Raw genomic sequence first — 17,155 nt, 5'->3', positions numbered from 1 at the left:
TTATGCATCTGAGAGCAAAAGTGTAAGAGAGCAATATTGTTAAGAATAAAATTTGCTACAAATTTTCTTGTAAATTTTTTTTTATAACATGCTCCGATTCTCGAGTGTCACCATTAACAACTTGTAAAAGAATGAAAGTCATCAAATTTTAATTTTATCGTATTTTTTCGTTATCTATGTATCCGAGAGCAAAAGTGCAAGAGACCAATATATTATGAATGAAGTTTGCTACAACTTTTATACTAAAACTTTTTTTCTAAACCGTTGCGAATCAGGTGTTCTACCAACAACAAAATGTAAAACCGCGATTTCATCTAATTTTCACTTTTTGGAATTTTCCTCCATATTTATACAACTTGAGTTTGCAACAAATATATCAAAGTTTTACATTTTTGTATTTTTATCGATATTTAAACATCTAGAAGCATAACTGTAAGAGCACAATATTGTTAAGAATAAAGTTTTCTACAACTTTTGTTCTAAAGGTTTCCTTATAACATGCTCCGATTCCCGAGTATTACCATTGACAACTAGTAAAACAACGAAGTTCATCACATTTTCATATTTTAATATAAATATGACGTTATTGTATCCCATATAGAACAAAGAGGAAAATAAAAAATATATATACAGGATAATTTATTAGCTCACCATCAAACTTTGAGATATGATAGCTAATCCAATTACTAAAAAAAATGTTAATGAACATATGTCCTATTTCAATTATTTACGAAATTATAACACTTTAAAGTTTTAATTTTATATCATAATTAACTTCTTCACAATTAACTGCTTCACAACGACGAATTAAAGAATTCTTCAGCCAAATTAAAATATCTGGTTGATTTCTTATTTCAGAGCAGCCATTGTATTCTATTTAATAACTGTTCTCGTGTGTTAATTTCCACTTGATACACAATTTGTTTCATTTGACCACATAAGTAGAAATCCAATGGATTAAGGTCGGAGGATCTAGGTGGCCAAGCAAATCGACCATTATTACCAATCCACTTGTTTGGAAAATATTGGTTTAACCACTCGACAACTAGTCTTCCGCGATGAGGTGGGGTACCATCATGCTGGTACCACATATTTTGAATTACATTGAGAGATATACAGTGTGTCCCAGGATAGATGTTACAAGAGGTATTATATAATGACTTAAAAATTTTTGAATTTTATTTTGAGGCTAAGGAATTAAGCCCTGCTTGGTGTGAAAAGAATTTTAAGAATATTTTCATATTTTGCAAACAAAGTCGGCCTTGACAGTGAAGCGAAAACTATTTTTAGTTTAGGTAAAGTAACCTTTTTGTTTATGATACGGAAAAATGTTAGTAAGAAAAGTTGTTCAAAATAAGAAATTATGGTCCTATACAAATTTCAGAAGGATCCATCTACTTTGGTTGAACCATTACATTTTAGTTTAAATAACATAAATATTGTATAATTTTATTTTATTTATAAAAAATCGAACATCAACACAACTGTCGTTTATTCAACATAATATCCCCCTTTTGTTGCACACTTTTCTATACGATGCCTAAATTCTCTAAAGCTTTTCTGAATTTCTTCGATGCGTATTTGTCCTATAGCATGTTATCCGTTGTTTTAGTATGTCTCGATTGTTTGGTATTGGTTGAGCGAAAACTAGTTGCTTAAGGCGACCCGACCCCATAAAAAAAATCTAATATTGTAAGGTCGGGAGACCTTGGAGGCCACGCAATTCTAGATGACACCATTTCTAGATATAATCTTATTTCGAAATATTAAATTTAACCATTCAGATACGCGTGCTGTAGAATGTGCAGAGCATCCATCGTGTTGAAAGTAAATGGCCTGTCTTTCTATCAGCGGCATGTCGTCTAAGTATTCTTCCCTGAACCTTTCAAGTAGCTGTAGATAAGAATACTGATTTAACGGCCCCTCTATGAAGAAAGGTCCAATAATACCTAAACGGTATGAAATGGCGCACCACACATTCCAGTATGACCAGTAACGACAATTTTGAGAAGAAATAACGCCATTTGTACTAATAGACGTTTCGTCCGAAAACACAATCTTTTTATAAAAATTTCGTTCCTCAATGCATTTCTCCCCGATGGTAAGACAAAATAATAATCTACGGCCTTCATCGCCTTCTTCAAGGGTATGCACAAATTTTGGTTTGAATTGGATGTATAAATTCTTTGCAATTCCGATTTACTAATATTAAGAGAATGTGAACGTTCCCTCAATGATTCCCTAGGATGTTCTTCGACGGAATTAAGCGCAATAATAGTTGCGGCATCATTGTCGTTATATTTCCTTTTTTCTTTCTTAACGTTAACAACACTCCCCGATGTAAGAAAATTCTTAACTATTCGCATGACCGTCATACGTGTAAGATTGGTATTAGGAAATCTCTCGTTAAACTGCTGCACCACTGCTCTTAGTACACTTTGCCCAAACCCATAACACTGCACGACGTAAATTTTCTGTTCTAAGGTTAACATAATGCAAGAGTTATTGAGAACTAAAACTGAGGTATTGACAATTTATTTGTCAATATTTACGACTACTTAAGTTATTTTCTTTTCATGGCATTTCCATTGTTTTTTTTTTCTTCACTCTGATCTAATCTAAAATGTGGTGGATTAATCAATATAGGTAGATCTTTCTGAAATTTTGCATAGTGCCATAATTTCTCATTCTGAACAACTTTTCTTAATGAAATTTTGCCGTATCATGAACACAAAGCTTACTTTACCTGAACTAAAAATAGTTTTCGCTTCACTATCAAGGCCTAGTTGATTTTCGAAATATGAAAATATACCTAAAATTCTCTTCACACCAAGCAAGGCTTAATTCCTCAGCCTTAAAATAAATTCAAAAATTTTTAAGTAATTATACCTCTTGTAACATCTATCCTGGGACACACTGTATCTTCCAGTAAATCAAAAAGTGTATTGTTCAAAAAAAAATCTGTAATTTATAGCGTTCAAATGTCCACCAAGTACATGCAAACCTAGTAAATTGTTGTTAAATATTCAACCCCAAACGTTGATGCTGAAACGTTGTTGAAATTTCCTTGGTCTAATCGCATGCGGATTTTGTTATGCCGAGATATATTCATTATGGTAATTATTTATACCATCTTGTGTAAAACATGATTCATCTGTCCAGAAAACATTTAAAATGAAGTCATTATTTTGGGCATGTTGCTGCAATCATTCATGAAATGCTAACCGTTGCTGATTATCTCCTGGTTGCAGAGCTTGAACATTCTGTTTACGATACGGATGAAGGACTTCGCGGTTCAATACGCGCCATGCAAAATTTTGACTTACATGTATGTTGTGTACTATTCTTCGAGTGCTGATGGAAGGATTATCAATGACAACATTAATTACAGCTTCTTCGTCCTCTACATAAACTACATGCGGTCAAATAGCTTTTGCTGGAGCAGGATTACCTGTTTCTAGAAGTCTTCTGAAAGAATCGCTAAAAACTGAATAATATGGCAAATGATGCTGTGGAAATCTTTCTTGATATTCTCGTACTGATTGTCGAGCATTTCCATTGCAAAAACCGTACACGAAAATTATATCCGCATACTCTTTAGTGCTATAAACAAACCTTACAGCAAACTGACATATTACAATCACAACTTTGCTTTTGTATGGCTTTTGTTGAATGTTTGGTTTTACTGGCTATTAAATTCGTTGCAGAAAACTGTAAAGTGTTATAATTTCGTAAATAATTGAAATTATTTATCATTATCATTTTTTTTTGATACTTTGATTAGATATCATATGTCAAAGTTTGATGGTGAGCTAATAAATCACCCTGTACAGGGTGTCCCAATTTCGATGTCCGCATAGGCTATCTCCAAAACTAAAAGAGATAGAAAAAAAGTAGCTTACATGTCATGATCTCGTTTTTCGAGAAAATGCTAATGCCGAAAACTGCGAACAGCTATCGTCTTTTGTTTTCGCCCTATCGGCAAAAATTGATAATTTTGCGAAAACGATAATCGCGAATATCTCATTTATTATCAAAGATGGAGTATTATAAATAAAACATTATATGGGCAACTTTTTACGAAGAATTCAGTGGTGTAGGTAGAATTTTTTTTCCATCTTTTATTTTCGAGATTTTAGACCTAACTTTATTTTTTTTAAATGGAAACCATAGTTGCCTATGGCTTAAACTAATTTGTTATTTTTTCTGATAACAAATATATGTAGTTTGTGGGGTATATTTCTTATAGTTATTGAATAATTAACAAAAATTCATTTTGTTCTATCTAAAACTAATGTATGTATTTAAAAGTTAATGTTGCCATGGTGAAAACCATACATACTATGATGGAACATAATGTAGCAAATAATTGCCAAAGTTTGTATTTAAAAATTCGAAAGCAACTCTGGCATTATGTGCTGGTACGAAGCACCAGCGTGTTAAGTGTCAAAGTATAACAAAACTGAATAAAATTTTACAATGAATTTCGAAAATTATGAAAAATGTAACATGATGGAATGCTATATGTTATCAGATAAGAATGCTACGTTAGCCGCGGAATTATATTTCACAAGATATCCGGAAAGAAGACAACCGCACGTAAGAACCTTCAGCCGATTAGCAGAAAATTTAATAGATTTTTGAGCCTTCCCCAAACCACGTGCAAAAACATACCAAAATGACCTGCAAGAAGATGAAGTCAATGTGTTGGCTTCACTTGCGATAAATCCTTCAACATCTTGCAGAGAAATTGAACAAGACGTCCAACAGCCGCTGTTCCCGAATGTGAAAGAAAAATAAGTATAAACCATACAAAGCGGGGCTTATCTACTCATTATTTACGTGTCGGAGATGTCAATCTAAGATTAGAATTTTGTAGATGATATTTAGAAAAATTAAATAATCTGCTGTTTGTTCAAAATGTCATCTGAACCGATGAAGTCTATGAGTGTTCAAAGAAGATTGGGATTCAATGTATGGTGTGCGCTTTTAGATAATAGATATTTGGCATATAGTATCTACCATAAAAACTTAAACTCAGGTAAATACCTCAATATATTAAGGCAGCACATTGAGCCTTTGGTCGACAATTTGCCATTAAATATGTCTCAAATGATATATTTTCAATATGACGGAGCACCAGCACATAATGCCAGAGTTGTTAGTAAATTTTTAAATACTATTACAAACTTTGGCAATAATTGTAAACAATGTTTTCCATCATTAACTTTTACATTAACTTTTAAATACATACAATAGTTTTAGATAGAATAAAATGAATTTTTGTTAATTATTCAATAACTGTAAGAAATATACCCCACAAACTATATATATTTATTATCAGAAGAAAATAACAAATTATTTTAGGTCATAGCCAACTATGGTTTCCATTTAAAAAAATAAAGTTACGTCTAAAATCTCGAAAATAAAAGATGGAAAAAAAATTCTACCTACGCCGCTGAATTCTTCGTAAAAAGTTGCCCATATAATGTTTTATTTATAATATTCCATTTTTGATAATAAGTGAGATATTCGCAATTGTCGTTTTCGCAACATTTTCAGTTTTTGCCGATAGGACGAAAACAAAAGACGATAGCTGTTCGCAGTTTTCAGCATTAGCATTTTCTCGAAAAACGAGATCATAACATGTAAGCTACTTTTTTTCTATCTCTTTTAGTTTCGGAGATAGCCTATGCGGACATCGAAATTGGGACACCTGTACACAGATGTATCTGAATGACTGCACTGCAACAAACTTCAAGGGATGATTCTTTTAAGGGTACTTTAATATATGAACCATGGGCGACTTCTGCTCCCCTAAGGAGGAAATTTTGGTTTAATTTTTTTTTCTCAAAAACCATAAATGCTGAGAAAATGAAATTTGGGAAATATGTTTAACTCGTAATAGGGCACGTTTTAAAAGCGTGCCTCGAAACGCTTGAACAATGCTGACGCTAGCTAATGAAGCGCCCAGGTGCGGGAACCGGAGTAACTTATTAAAACTTGATAAGGATATAGAAAAAAATCCATTCTACAATTTACAAAATTGTTACGACAATAATTTTTCAATTGGTAGTTAGTTTAACAATTAATTTTTAATTGTAATTTTATATAAGACATTAGGATTCTCTTTGGATACGCCACTGCATAAAGTCCGACCAATTTCATCTAAATCGTACACGCCACATTCGCAAGGACCAAGGTCAATTTTGTTTCCAAACAAATGCTCTTGCGTTGGCTTCAAACTAGGGATAGCCAAAAAATATGAAACATCGATGTTTACATCATTTGATATATCGAACGTGCAATATCGATATGACAAAAACATCGAATAAAAAACATCGATGTTTTTCGATGTTTTATTCGATATATTATTCAATGTTTTATTTGCTGTAGTATTTAATGCTTTATTCGATATGAGTACATATTATTCGATGTTTTATTCGATCTATTCGCTGTTTTACTCGATATAAAAAACATCGATGTCTTTTATTTGATTTTTTTTTTAAGTAAAATGTATCTATACATTTTTAAATCATTTTATTAAAATAAACTGAACATTTTTAATACCAACAACAAAAGATATCTACATTATCTACTAAATCTACTAAACAAGAATAACAGAATGGAATAAAACTAAAAAAATAATTCATCACAAGAATTTAAAAATAAAAGTTTTGATAAGCGTTTTCCTTTAAGCCTGCTTCGCTGTTGCGTCAAAACTTGACCGGCTTTTGAAAACACCCTTTCTGATGGAACCGATGTGGCTGGTATGCTTAGGTATTTTGGGGCAATTTTGGCCAATGTTGGGCAAATTCCTTTAATATCGTCCCATAATTGTAAGGGATTTTGTTCAAATTTCTTTAATGGGCATTTGAGATAATGCGCTATCTCTGAAGTGCCATCGTTGTTGCTGTTATTCATTTTTTCTACCATTACGTGATGCTGACTCCATAAATTAAATTCTTCATCTAAAAACAAAAAAAAAGTAATTAATCTAATCGGATTTAATTAAAAACTTTACCTTCGTCAGGAATGTGATGAGAACCTACAGGCGCAATTTGTTCTGCAGCTAATGGTGATGTCAGTGATTTTACAATTGTTTCTAGATGCTCAACAGCTGTTGAACATGCTGTTAAGTTTTGAAAGAGTATTTTTTTAAATCTAGGATCTAAAATTGTTGATACAGCCATCAAACGTATCTCTTCAACATTACCAAATCGTTAGTTAATTTCTAATGTTAAAGATTTTTGTAGATCTTTTGCTATCTGCAAACTAGAACTCATTTCAGAAATTTTTTTACTTAAACAATGTATCATTGGAATAATTTTGCTGGCAGTTACATAATTTTCACCGCAAAGTTCTTTTGTTGCAACTTCTAAGGGTTGCAACAGTCTTGTAACTTCTTCTATTTCTTGAGTTTCAAATGCGGTTACCATAGCCGGTGCACTAATGTGATTACTAATTATTTCATTAATAATAGATCTTAGTTCCAAGAATCGTTTTAGCATGTAATATTTTGAATTCCATCTAGTTGGAACTTCTTGAATAAGTTTTTTTGGTGACCGTCTTCTTAATTCATCACTTGCAACAATACTGTGTTTAAACCACGTAACGATTAACTTTACTTTACCAATCAATCCTTTTAAAGTTCCCGTATTGTCAATAGATTTTTCAGCCACCAAGTTTAATGTATGTGCACAACAAGCCATGTGAACATGTTTCCCAAATGCTATGTGTACTGCTTTAACTATGTTAGCCCCATTATCGGTTACAACTGCAGTAATTTTTTCTTTTGGAATGTTCCACTGATTGCACGTTTCCATTAATTTTTCGGCTAAATACTCTGCTGTATGGCGATGTTCTAGATCACAAACTCCTAAAGTAAAGGAAAACATTTTGCCATCACTTGCGTAGTGCACTGTGATTCCCAGGAAACTTCGGGTTTGCATAGTATCACTCCAAATATCAGTCGTAATTGCAACACTGTCTACAAATGATAACTTTACCTTAACAACTGACTCCAGAGAGTCATACTTTGCATCTAGCCTTCGCGTTAAAGTTTGTCGGCTAGGTATTTTGTATTGGTGCACAACAAGTTTCATTAATTGTCTAAAACCTTCAGATTCCACAATACTGAATGGCTGCATGTCTTTACAAATCATAAATAAAATAGAATTTGTAATGGCATTAAATTTTTCGCCACCTTCTCCAAAAGATTTAATCTCTTGAAAATTTTTCGTAATTAATGATTGACGCATGTAATTTGTATAAGTTGTAACTGCACTTGCCGACGATGGCCGACTTTCATCAGAATCTTGTTGAGAAGTTCCAGGAAGATCACTTTCTGAACATATATCCATCGTTTCTTCAGATCCCAATTGTTCAACACTTTTCTTCATTATAGTTTTGTGTAATCTATTGAGATGCCTTATCAAATTTGTGGTGTTACCTGATGTTTTTATTTTTTTTTTCACAGTAACGACACACCGCATATCCGTCTTTTGTTTTGTTAAAGTGTTTCCAAACTACACTTTTTGGTGGTGCCATATTTTTAAAATCAATCGCCTTCTCAGTTTACTAAATCGTTCTATCGGAAAGTAAATAATAATATTAGCAATACTGTTTTAACGTATATTCACGACAATCACGACACCACTAACATGAGCTCTAGACGACTAGACTATCGTCTCGATCGATAGACTACCACAGCTCACAATGTATAACCGCAATCACAGCCCGTATTGGTATAAAAATCGACGCTGATTCACTCGATCCTAGACAGGAATAGACAGGTTTGAGGTTATTCATAATTTCTTGAACCACCAACAATCTTTTCCAGTTATAATAAACGAATCAATTATAACGATTATTATTAAAAATAACCTCAAACGGTTTAAACTTTTTAGAAAATTGCAACATCGAATAAAATATCTAATAAAACATCAAATAATATGTACTTATATCGAATAAAGCATTAAATAAAATAGTAAATAAAACATTGAATAATATATCGAATAAAACATCGAATAATATATCGAATAAAACATCGAATAATATATCGAATAAAACATCGAATAATATATCGAATGAAATATCGAATAATATATCAAATAAAACATCGAATAAAACATCGAATAATATATCGAATGAAATATCGATATATACCGATATAATCGCAAGAAAAAATATCGATTTAAAACATCGAACATCGAAACGAAAAAATCGATATTTTTATAACATCGATACATCGTGGCCATCCCTACTTCAAACCGATATACGGGCGAACATAGGCGATACATATATACACACAATTTCTTTGATAAAGTTAAAAAAAAGTATATAAACTATAAATTATGAGTTACGCGATACATATACCTATAACATACGGAAATACCGCATACAAAAAACTCAAACCAAAGTACTTTGATATTTGTTGAAATGAAATGATAATGAAATAATAATAAGTAGGCCTCTTGACCTCTAAAGTTTTTTATTAATTAAGTTTATGTACTTGGTACTAGTTTCGACATATTATGATGTCATCATCAGCCAAATCTACAAAAGGATATAATAACTACAATGATCTTAAAAAATATATAAAAAAACAACAAAATTGCATAAATATATCTCAACTTACAGTCAAATAGTTAAAAAATCACGCTGAACAAACAAATTTCTACGCTAAAATAAAGCATTATTTAAAAGAAACACGAAAATAACTATTCTAATCAAGAAAACACAATACCGTACACAATTGAACTCCAAATACAACTGTCAAATCAACATCGAACCAAATAAAAACCATCGAACCAAAAAGTAGGCCTTATTATTATTTCATTTCAACATATATTATACCTCTAATATAATGGATCTTTTCAAAAAAAAAATACTTTGATATTGTTAAATAAATCACCAAGATTAAGTAGTAAAGTCCAATGCACCTCGCCGGCGGAAGTGTTAAGTTACACAGTGGGACAATCGGCGCGGCGCGGCTGCAATAATGCTGAGCAATGGAATAATAGACATATTTTAACATCATTTTGCCAATTCTCTAATATATACATTTATGCTTAATTAGCAAATTATTCAACGTATAAATGTCTCTCAATCGGTTCGATTTAGCATACCTACACTCAGCTTCAACAATTCAACTTGCAACAAAAGAAAAAAAATGTCGACACCCCCATGCACTTTACTGGTTACCAGTACAGACAGGGTCAATGTACCAATAAAAATATTATATGTGGTGTGTAAACACCTGTTCTCCCGGTAAGTTTCTTTTTTCCTTTTTTTTTCCTTTATTAATAATTCTGAATTAGGTATCGTTTAAAAAGCGTAACAACGAAGGGGAATTGTGTGATAATTACACTATTGTATACCCCAAAAAATGATAGACTGAAGAGAAAGTTTGGAAACCTTCCAGTCCAATATACGAGGCTGGGGGTTGAAAACGAAACACAGGTGCAGATGTTGGCATCTATTTCAGATTCATGATTTTGTTGGCAATCGACTCAAGGGCTTCGTGGTCGACCGGTCGATCGCGATCGACGTTATGGACACCACTGAACTATAACAACAAAGCAACGAAGATATAGAAGAGGACGAAATTGTTGCTAAAAAGAAAAAAAATCAGTTGGACTTTGACACTATTTGTAAAAATCTACCACCATCACAAAAAGGAATGGCTATAATTAATTTGAGTGATGATGATCAAGAGGAAAAAGAAGACATTACTAAAAAGAGGAAAGTTATCTCGTTTCCTGACGACGCCGACGATGATGACTTTCAGGCTTGTTGTAGTAAAGTAGTAGATGAGAATGATCATTGTAACATCAAAAACTTTTTAAAAAGTAGAAATTGTTAATAAAAAACAATAAAACACAATTTTTTTTATTGTATAAACCAATTATACAGACTGTTTCAGTCGATAGGTCTTTTAAAATTAACACAATAACTTCATATAAACATAGGTCGACAAACGCGTTATTTTGGAGATACAGGGTGTTCAAATTAAATTTTTAAATTGATTTTTATTTAATATTACACGTGTATTTCAACCGATTCTTTTCAAATTTGGTATACGGAGGTTTTTTGGCATGAGAAAGACGATTATGTAGTCCGTTTTACTATAGCCGCTCTGTAACGTATTCTTTACGGATTAAAAGTAATAATAACTTTTCGGACAGTATACTTTTTGGCTTTTTGAATAAAAATTCTTATTTTGTGTACTTTTTAAGCAAAAAGGGTACTCGTATCAAAATGCGTTAAAGTTCATCGTTTTCAAGATAATCCGCTTTTTATTATTCGATACAGACCAATGTTTTTACACATGTTTTTTCAACATAATTTTCTTTTGCAAACTCCAAATTCATCGACTCGAATGGATAGCAGTATGAGCTTAGATATACTTTAAGATCTATAATGTTCAAGTGATCGAAAAGTGTACAATCGAATTTGGCTGATCCTTTCGATTGGTTTGGAATGCAACTATAACATATTGAGGTCTACCTCTGTTAGGTGTTGACGTGACCGACCAAATCTCTTTATTTCCCTTTCTCATTGAAGGTAGCTCATAAAAAGACCATTTCCGAAACAATACGGGAATATTTGAATCAAGTTGAATTTTTATTTAAGCCATCTAATAGATGATCTAACAATATTTGTCAAGTGTGACGTACAATTTCACAGCCGACTACTGAATTTTTGATGATTTTAAGTAACATTAACGAAATACGTGTCTTTAGTTATTTGAGTATTTTATGAAAACGACTAAGTTTTTTAAAAAATAATAAGAGTAAAAAAAGTTTTAGAATTAAATTCCACATGAAATGAGGTAATAATGTATTAAATCCGTCAAAAGGTTAAAAAAATCTGTCAACATTGAGGGGACCATCATCCTTAATCAACCCTTTAAAATGCCTCATTTGGTCTCAACTTGCTACCAATTAATACCTTCGGTACACCCATAACGTATACCAAATTTGGTTTTTCTAGCTTAATGTATTAGGAAGATATTCAATGTTTTAAAAATTTAGGAGCCAACTTTGAAGGCCTATAACTCCTCACGGGTACAACTTAGTATAGAGATTAGTTGCGTTAATCATCTTAATTTATTGTTCTCTACATGTCCCTGCTCTGTGTCGGTTGTTATGCGATTATGTATACAGGGTGTCTCAGCGAGACCGGTCATTAGACGTTTCTGGGGTTCTGGCCAAAATAAAAATTTGAGAATTCAGACATAAGTATTATCAATTACGTTATTTTCGTCTAAAATATTTTCAGACTTCTAGCAGTTCCGGTTATACCGGAAATCGCCACCTACTTTATTTTTTTAAATGGAACACCTGTATATTTTTACATATTTGGATTTTTCTGTTTTGAAGGTTGATAAATAAGTTTACTTTTTGCAATTTGATTCGGTCGTTCTCGAGTTATTCGAATTTTTCTAGAAAAATCTGCTCCAGTTAGGGCTTGCAATACCGGACCAAAATCTCAATACCGGTATTCGGTATTCAAAATTTTTAAAACCGGGATACCGGTATTAATACCGGTATTACTATAAAAAAGTTTATTCATTAAATTACAATCACTAAATATATCTAATTGTAAGAACTTTTCCCCTCTGCGGCGTCATCTCTACTAACAACAGGTTAATTCCTACTATATTTTTAGATTGGCAACAAAGCATGAGATACAGAATCTGAGAAGATAATCAAAAAATGGAAAGATATTAGGAATCTGTACAAAGTACCAATAAATTTAAAGGTCTGGATACCATTAATGTTTAATTTATAATGTTGTTGTTTATTAATGTTGTTGTCTTTCACTTGGTCCAAAGGTTCAACTTCACTGCCGCGTCAAAAAATGAAATTACACTTCATCATCTGAAACTTTGTGGAATTCTTTCGAATTCCTGTTTTGGAATTTTCTGGAAAGGTGCAGATTCATGAAAGAAACTTTAACATAATGGCTCTTGGTAGTTTGTCAGACTTATCATACTACTGTTATACTTGATGGGACATTACACGAATCAAACTGACCTGAAACACCATTATGGAGTAAAAACTCCAAAAATAGTTGTATGCAGAGACTATTTTATTGTTGGTTAGGTATGACAAATTTATTGTACACGAACATTAAGTTGTCGTCATCAAAGGTTGAGTCTTCGTTATCTTCAACATTCTGTCAGAGTACAAAATGATATTTCTTGTAGATGGTATTCACACTGATCAAAAAATGTCACTTGAAGAAATGAGGTTAGTACGGACATAAGATAGATAACAAATTTCTGTTTGGTCAATATCATTTTCCAGCACAGCTTTAAACAAACACGGTCGTTTTCGATCGGTCGCCTCCGGCTAGCATTTTTTTAATGAAACGTCAAAAAATGTCACTTGAAAATGTAAACTTAGAACGGACAGAAAATAGATAACAAACACGAATCCTCTACGTCATTTTCCAGCACAACATCAAACTAGTACGGCGCTTTTCGAAGACATCGGCCGCCCCCGGCCATCGAGGGCGCTAAATAAAAATAATACCGAAATACCGGTATTTTGCCATCAATACCGGTTTATAATACCGGACAAAAATTGTCCGGGATCCCGGTTTTCGGGATCCCGGTATTGCAAGCTCTAGCTCCAGTGGACATTTGTTCAAAAAATCATAGAACACTCGATTTTTGAGATATCAATTTAGGATTCAGAACATGCTTAAACAACATGATGGAGTATGTTTTGGTGGCGAGAACGGCTGTCTAGATCGTTTGGTCACTCTACTATGACACGTTAACTTTTCGAAATTTGGAAGCACCGTAACTTCATTTTTTTAAATGGCACCCCACATATTTTATTGCTTAGTCGTCTTCGGCGCCTCATTTTACATCTTTTATATATATATATAAAAATGCTCACATATCATATCGATATTAACCTAGTGTGCCATGGAAAACAAATGTTTAATGACTTATTGACAAACGTTAAAGTCCGATTTACGTTGTTTGATGCTTGTGAATCTAAAACCAGTTAAAATGGATATTAATAACGTAAATAATGTTTATACAAATGAAGAAATCCATAATTTATTTTTTGTGCAGGAAAAGTGCGACAAAGTTCTTAGTAGAACTTGCAGAATGCTTAATGAAAATTATCCACATTTACCTTCGATGATAAAAGGTAAATTTAGAAGAATAGAAGCAAATTTTTTGCATTTTTGACGAATTAATCACGTGTTAAACAGACCAAAAAATGTAGTAGATAATGCAACGGAAGAGGTGAATACCTTGGCTTATTTCGAGCCCAGTCAACACCTCAATTCGAGCTGCCAAAGTAGATCTGGTAATCATACTACGAACTTTGTCGCGCTTTTTATGCATAAAAAATAAATTAAGAATTTCTTGATTTGTATAAATGTTACTTTCGTTATTGTTATCGATTTTAACTCTTTTCAGAACTAATATTAAGGGACCTAACAGATAATTATTAGCTCACATGCATCAAGTGACGTAAACAAGTGAGTCTTTGACAAGAACTCATTGAAAAGGCTTGTTTTTCATGGCACACTAGGCTAAATATCCTTATGATATGTGTGCATTTTTCAAAAAACCCTAATTATCTCCCAAACTATTAATGTTAGGTATGGGACACATGGGATATAAAAGATGTGAAAACAATGAGACACCGAAGACGACTAAGTAATAAAATATGGGGGTGCCATTTAAAAAAATGGAGTTATGGTACTTCCAAATTTTGAAAAGTTAACGTGCCATAGTAAAGTGACCAAACGTTCTAGACAGCCGTTCTCGGCACCAAAACATACTCCATCATGTTGCTTAAGCATGTTCTGAATCCTAAATTGATATCCCAAAAATCGAGTGTTCTCTGATTTTTTGAACAAATGTCTGCTGGAGCAGATTTTTCTAGAAAAATTCGAATAACTCGAGAACGGCCGAATCAAATTGGAAAAAGTAAAGTAATTTATAAACCTTCAAAATAGACAAATCCAAATATGTAAAAATATACAGGATGTTCCATTTAAAAAAATAAAGTAGGTGGCGACTTCCGGTATAACCGGAAGTGCTAGAAGTCTGAAAATATTTTAGTCGAAGAGAACGTAATTGATAATACTTATGTCTGTATTCTCAAATTTTTATTTTGGCCAGAACCCCAGAAACGTCTAATGACCGGTCTCACTGAGACACCTGTAGAATGTATAGAAATGTATGGAATAATAATGAAATGAAAGAAACTGTTTTGTAAAGCATCTTGTAATGCTGTAATGAACGTTACAGTATACACAATTTAAAATTCTTAAAAGTTTTAGTTAAAGTATAATTTATTTATTTTCATAAAAATAAAAGTTATCCACATTAATCTGCAGTTTCCGATTCGCTACTTTCACATTCATATCCCACCAAAGATTTTTGCTTCATAGATTTTGCATCAACATTGACTTGATCAGTTTTACTTTTTTTCGCAGGAACTTCTACGGGATCTTTTTGCGTTAAACTCGTAGAACTTTGATCATTAGATGTTTTTGAATCAATCTTTTGACTAGATTTACGAACAAGTCCCAATAATTTAAACGAATCATTATTAAGAATCTTCAAAGCTTTTTGTTCTTTTAAATTATTAAAATTACTTGTCGGTAACGATGAACGACTTATAATCTCTTTCCTAGCAATTTCGGTGGTTTCTTTAATATCTTTACTTGGTGTCAATTTCATACATAATAAAGATGCAATTCTTTCATCTTCCTCTTTTTCAGGTAATAAAGGGATGTTTAAACCATATTTAGATAAGATATTTTTATCTGCCATGTAATTCTTTTTTATCTCAGCGGATTTCTTTCTAAATTCCCCCCTTAATTTTTGATTAGCTGTGTAAACATCGCCCCAAACGTCTTCATTTCTAGAAAATAATTTTGCTAATCGTGGTTTTGTACTTTCTGCAATACTTTTATCGTCGCTTTGATGTTCCAATTTAAACATGGAATCATCAAAAAGTCTTTTTTGTACTTCTTTTGTCTCTGGTACAATTTGTTCGTTCTTTAAAGGATCCCATCGATTCTCTTGCCGTCTTGCCCCTGATAAAATTATATAATCCAAATTTCCAGGATCGGTTTTAATTACAAAGTGATTGTCACAAAGGTGGCATTTCATTTTGAATTGATAAACAGGTGTGGTGTAGTACATTCCCACTTTGGTTTTTTCAGCGTTGTATCTAACGCCCATTCCAATGTGATTATTACAACCTTCGCACCAGATATTGTACGGCATTTCAAAACGAATTATTATTATCCCTTGAGAGATTTTCCGGGCTCTTTCTCTTAAAGCATGTGTACCTTGCCATTTGTTTAAACCTCCAGCTTTGGGATCGTAATCCGGAGGGTAATATTTGTTGGTTCCTTTACGTTCACCCATTTTTAATGTTAAATTCTAATACTAAACAGGAAACGAACAAGTTTAACTATATTATACTTTACGTTTAAAAATATCGGTAATATCGGTCTTACCTATTCGTTTAAAACTTAAAGTAGATTTATTGTAGTGTTTTACTTGTTTTGTGTTTCTTATGGTTTTGACAAATTATAAAATGTTCGATTATGTATCAATTTGTGTTGGCAGTCGTAATCAGTGCTGCCAACCTATGTGTACACAAGGTCCCAAAATTACGAAGACATGAAACCACTTCGTATACATAGTGAATCAAAAAGAATTGTTGTTCTTTGAATCATTAATTTACCCAACATAACCGTGTTCCCGAAATTTTTCAAACATCTATTAGTTTAAAGATGTTTATTATAATTAATTTTTGCTGTTTTTTTCTCTTGTATAGGTAAACAACTATGCTTTTTAAAATTTGTTGCAATATAGGTTTTAAACAGGCGTTTTAAAACAACGTTTAAGGCCGCGTTTCAATTCGCTGAGGTTGTTAAAAGTGCAAAAAAATTATGTCGTTGAAGTTAGCAACGGATTCAGAAACGAAATTCACATTTTTACAGCGGACCAAACAAATAGTGTACTCTATCTATAATTTCGTATTTATTAGTGATAACAACCAAAAAAACATCAAAATTAGCATTAAAGAGAGTAAAATAGATAACCCCTCTAAAACTTTCAAGTAAAATTCATTATTATTACATAAAAATCACC

The 17,155-nt window shown here is 32.3% G+C and overlaps 2 protein-coding genes across 2 annotated transcripts; both read right to left on the bottom strand.

Annotated features, from left to right (window-relative positions):
* Nucleotides 1–6,636: 6,636 nt before the first annotated feature.
* LOC139429486 (zinc finger BED domain-containing protein 4-like) lies at nt 6,637–8,402 on the bottom strand. The gene is made up of 3 exons (XM_071195253.1): nt 7,304–8,402; nt 7,025–7,204; nt 6,637–6,971 (listed from the first exon to the last, which is right to left on the bottom strand). Exons 1-3 carry the CDS (start codon nt 8,400–8,402, stop codon nt 6,637–6,639), a joined length of 1,614 nt encoding a protein of 537 aa, XP_071051354.1.
* Nucleotides 8,403–15,249: 6,847 nt separating this feature from the next.
* Nucleotides 15,250–16,655, bottom strand: LOC111416481 (coiled-coil domain-containing protein 130 homolog). The gene is made up of 2 exons (XM_023048517.2): nt 16,516–16,655; nt 15,250–16,444 (listed from the first exon to the last, which is right to left on the bottom strand). The coding sequence occupies exon 2, from the start codon at nt 16,421–16,423 to the stop codon at nt 15,371–15,373; it is 1,053 nt and encodes a 350-aa protein (XP_022904285.2). The 5' UTR covers nt 16,424–16,444; nt 16,516–16,655; the 3' UTR covers nt 15,250–15,370.
* Between the last annotated feature and the right edge of the window lie 500 nt (nt 16,656–17,155).

The sequence above is a fragment of the Onthophagus taurus genome, chromosome 3, assembly GCF_036711975.1.
Source record: "Onthophagus taurus isolate NC chromosome 3, IU_Otau_3.0, whole genome shotgun sequence".
Lineage (NCBI taxonomy): Eukaryota > Metazoa > Arthropoda > Insecta > Coleoptera > Scarabaeidae > Onthophagus > Onthophagus taurus.
Note: the sequence above shows the minus strand (reverse complement) of the source record. Positions and strands in the feature narration are given on the sequence as shown.